The following is a 4,781-nucleotide window of genomic DNA, read 5'->3' on the forward strand; positions in this document are numbered from 1 at the left end:
TTCTTCAGCATAAGAGACTTAATACGAAATATTTGTCAATATGGTCAATTAGTGTTTCATATTGGCGTATGTGTATTTTTGTAACTATGATAGGAACACCAGTGTCTATAAGCGAGACGATTATGCATATTTTATTCAATGATTGAATTCCTTCTTTTGCATTCCTGGTAATCAAATTATTTTAACTGTAGCTCACCAGGGAGCGCATTTGGACCAGCAAAGCAACCATGTATTTAGAACGTTTCGACCGCTTTGGATCATTATAACTGATTATTTATTGCAATTTGTGCTGTGCTAGGTATATTTAAATTCTGATAAATTAGCTAAACTCAGTTGTTATTACTTGAATGTTTCGTGTCTGAAAGGTACGTAACGCTGAGAAATAGTAAAAATGCAGTTTTCATCGACGTAACTAAGCCTACATATTATCACTATTATTTTGTAATAAGAATAAAATGGCAAGTAAATATAAAACAGCGATAAGTACATGTAAGAATAAACAAGAGACAAGTAATACAAAAGAGGAATATAAGAATGATTTATCTTTAATGGATCTTTCCGACGATGTAATTTGTAAAATATTGTCATTTTTGCCCGCGCACGAACTTTTGAAAGTTAGAGAATTAAATCAATGGTTTGCTTTCTTCTTTGAGAACAAAATTTATCTACGGGAAGTGTTTTTTTGTAGTAAAGAAGTAATGTCAGAGGCAAATATTAAGCTTATTTTCTCTGGTAATGTAAGAGTGCTTAGCATCACGACTCTTAATTTCAATAAATGTAACTGGATAAATCCTACTGTATTAGAAGAATGTATAATGAAGTGCAAAAACCTGCAGGAGTTGCATATCCTGAATTGCTGTATTACATTGAAATCTCTTACGAATATTATAACTAATTTGTCCTCACTTAGAAATATTTCATGGTCTGTTCTACACCAAGAGGCGACTAATGAAATTCAAAACGAGATGGAAGACTTCAAGAAATTACCAGCAGACAAGTTTAATAATATACGTAAACTATATATTGAAATAAAAGAACAGATGTTTTACACAGGACTTCCTCATATCTTCCTCGCCAAATGCAACCATTTAAATAGTTTACATCTGTATTTAATGGGCACCAGATTCATTTCAGTCGGTCCTGTACTAATGGGAATTCCTGCTATTCGTTTTGCTGAAATAATGTACAGTTTACCGATCATAGATAGCTTAATGATAACATCAGATGTTCCTTCCTTGAAATCCATAAATGATGTACGTGGGACAGTAATATCGAATATTATGCGCAGAATACTGAGCTCAAGAGCCAAAAGATGGAAATGGAAGAAATTCTGTTGGTATTTCAATGAATTTGGTTCAAATTCCTGTTTTCGTCTAATCACAGATTGGGATACATTCAGTAACGTAAAGCATCTTTCTTTATATAATGATAAGAATACGAATATTAAGGAGGTTATTTTTAGTAAGATCCTGCCTACTACGGTGGAATTTTTGGAACTTGTGGGGTTTCAACTTACTCTGGAAGATATTGAAGATATTCGCAGAATTGGTGGAAAACAACTGCTCAGGATACGCATCTGTGATAATACTTGTGACCCACTCTTAGATTCTGGCTCATTCTCCAATCTTTTCGAAGTATGCAATAATATCACCGAACTGAATTTTCTTGATTTTCACTTTACTGAACAGAATTCCCCTTATTTAGGTATTGCATGTTTAAAGTCCCTGAAGAAGCTTGCTATCTCTTCTTGTACACTGGCCGATGAATCAGGTGGAGAAGACTTCAGTACTTCTCCGTTACTAGTGATTGTCGAAAACTGTTCTCTGATTGAAGAATGCGATATTCGAGGATGTACAGTATGCGAGTCTTCAAGAATTGTGACATGCACCGAAAATGACTTGAAACAAATCTCGAAATTACAATATTTGAAATCATTGACTCTTTGTCGTCTCACTCATATTCAGTATGGATTATTTTTTTGTAGTGTATGCCGAAAGTGCACGTCACTAGAGACCTTGCGACTTCAGAACCTCGGGAGGAAGTATGCTAGACACATAGAATCTTTGTTAAAAACAGTGTGGTATTTCACCGTCTTGTCTGACTTTGTTGTGGAGGTTGACAAGTTTGATATGACCATGCGCAAGTTTTGGAATTCGCTTACTAAACTTCGTAGTTTACGCAGACTCTGCCTGATATCAATTCGTGATAATAGTTTTAATAGCAATGACTGTAATTTAGATTTTTCTTTTATTGCTTGCAGTGTTGCAAAGTTGATCAACTTAAAAGTGTTTCATATTCATGCGTATATCTGGAATTCTGCCAAGCTTTCAGAAATGATACAGAATGCCAGAGATTCAAAACTCTCAATTTTTATTGCAGTGAATAACCGTTGGGAGCGTGAAATAGAGTTCTCTAGACATGACTTCAGAGAACTTTGCATGATGTCCTGCAGCATTGCCAACTGTCCAACTTCATAACCAGTGTTGCTATGTGCAGTTTTGTCTATGAACACTCTAATTGTAGCATTCTGAATTATTAATTTGAGTTATTTATTTTTTATTTGAAAATTTTAATAATTAAATTTGCTGTTTGTTATAAATATTTAATACTGACATATATGTGGACTCTTTTATCCGAAATGCAATTTAAAGAAAAACGTATATTATATTAACTGATTTATTTTCTGTATATTTCTGTTATTATTATGTCTTTTAGCTAAATGAATTAGTATAGCATGCTAATTATTTGCTGGAACACCAATAGAAATGTTACAATGTAGGACAGTCGATTGCTATTTAACTCATTAAGTTTGATACGCAAATAAAAACAATCTTGGAGTTCACATCGGATCTTCAAATAAGATATTCAAGATTTTTTTAAAAAAAAAAATACTTTAACCTAATGCACCATTCTAATTTTCGCTAATGTATTAAGAATAAAGTAATACGTAATACGTCATTGCCTTCTTACTATTTTTATTATAAGCGCTAATAGGGTTTTCGCTCCCATTGTGAATATCACTGAAATCAGAACACATTTTAAGAAGGGTTAAGTCGACAGAAGAAGCGGATTTCGTAATATAATGTTGATGAGGCTTTAGCACTTTGAAACTGTGAATCATCATAAAAGCAGCGTGATTTATAGTTTCCTGGAATATGTATATGCGATAGGAATTTTTATTTTCATATGCCAAAATATAATACAGTGGTATCTCGCTAATCGAAACTGATAAAAACCGTGATCGTTCGGATTAGCGAAAAGTTCGTATTAGCGAATTTTCCCTCAAGAGACGATAATAACTAGCGTTTAAGACGAAAATAATCAGATTCTAATGGCGCATCAATTTAATTCTGTAAATAAATGAAATAACGGATAGAAAAAAAGCTACCGTACTGTAATGTAAAACAAAAAATAATATACACAAGTTTATTTTAGTGATATTTAGTTTGTATGTACCTGTGTTGTTGAAGATTCTGATTTAATAAAATTGCATAGTTCAGTACATAACTTAATTTGGGTAAAAAATATCACTTTCTTGTTCACAACACACAAAAAAAGTCACAAAATAACACAAAAAAAGATTTTTTTTTATTTCTTTGTAAAAAAGTCACTGATTTTCTTTTGCTTCTTGGAAGCTAAACGTTTTTCGAATTCTTCTTCTCAGAGCTGCATTAGCAATAAATTTTTATGGAATGGCGTATCATTCTGCTTAGCACATTCTATACACATATCAAAACTGTCAACTGCCTCTCCATGTTTTACTTTTTTTTTCTTCGAGTTGTTCATCGTCATCATCGTCTTCTAATTCATTCTGTAGCGTCATATTTATAATTTCCGCATCTGATTTGATTTCGAATTCACTTTTGGTTCTACCTGTAACTCATTCCTTAACATCTGTTTGTAAAATTTCAACATCTGGATTTATATTTTTAACCAAATTATGCACGTTTTGAATTTCTTCTTTTTGTGTATCACCGTAGTTAACTTGGTAAATTCTAGAAAGCCACAGTTTCCATGATGCTCGAATTGCTTCAGGTCCGATGGCTTCCCAAGCAGCAGCAACTGAGAATTCTACATTCTTCAAATTTATATTTTTTTTCATTGATGTGTTAACGTCATAATTTTTGGGAAATTACATTTAAAAGCAGTTCGGATTACTGGAGGGTTCGGATTAGCAAGATACCACTGTATATGAAAGCTATTTACACTTTCGCTTCAAGAAATCAGAACTTTCGCATAATTTGTGCAAATACCTTATGATAGAATCTAATTCAACTGCACAATTACCTGGCTATAAATTTCACTGATCAACAGTGATTCCAACTCTTGAGATTATCACTCGGTTATACATGCACGAGTCAAAACATTATGAACCCAAAGCCTGTTTACGGCCAATCAGATTGCAGTTGGCAGGAAACAGACCAATGTTGACATTATTTTGGTATGGAGATTGTTTCGAACCAGGTATTGTGCTGCGTGGTGAGAATATTTCCCTATGGATCTGAACTCTTCCAGCAAGCAATGTACCGGTTTTGCAAAGTTCGGTTCGCATTGTTCAAAGAGCATATCCACATATTTCTTAAACCCCACAATTTCTTCCCTGTACGCCCAGTTCTGTTGATTTGATCCCATCGAGCATTTGCGCGATGAGGTGGAACGCACACGGAAGAGGCCAGTGCCTCGCACGATCGCTGATCTCTGGAATGTTCTTTTGTCTAGTTGGTCCAGACACCTTCCATGGTCTAATGGATTCAATGCCAAATCGGGTGAAAGCGACCATC

General features: G+C 33.9%; 1 protein-coding gene across 1 annotated transcript; it reads left to right on the top strand.

Annotated features, from left to right (window-relative positions):
• The first annotated feature begins 455 nt into the window (after positions 1-455).
• LOC150097207 (uncharacterized) lies at positions 456-2,477 on the top strand. Its single transcript, XM_090407608.1, has one exon. The coding sequence runs from the start codon at positions 456-458 to the stop codon at positions 2,475-2,477; it is 2,022 nt and encodes a 673-aa protein (XP_090263734.1).
• The last annotated feature ends 2,304 nt before the right edge of the window (positions 2,478-4,781 follow it).

The sequence above is a fragment of the Typopeltis vanoorti genome, chromosome 17, assembly GCF_054136105.1.
Source record: "Typopeltis vanoorti isolate ZY-2024b chromosome 17, IOZ_Tvanoo_1.0, whole genome shotgun sequence".
In the NCBI taxonomy this organism is placed as follows: Eukaryota; Metazoa; Arthropoda; class Arachnida; order Uropygi; family Thelyphonidae; genus Typopeltis; species Typopeltis vanoorti.

What these genes read in the sequence shown, in the direction of transcription:
- LOC150097207 (XM_090407608.1), top strand. Translation starts at nt 456, where the DNA reads ATGGCAAGTAAATATAAAACAGCGATAAGTACATGTAAGAATAAACAA.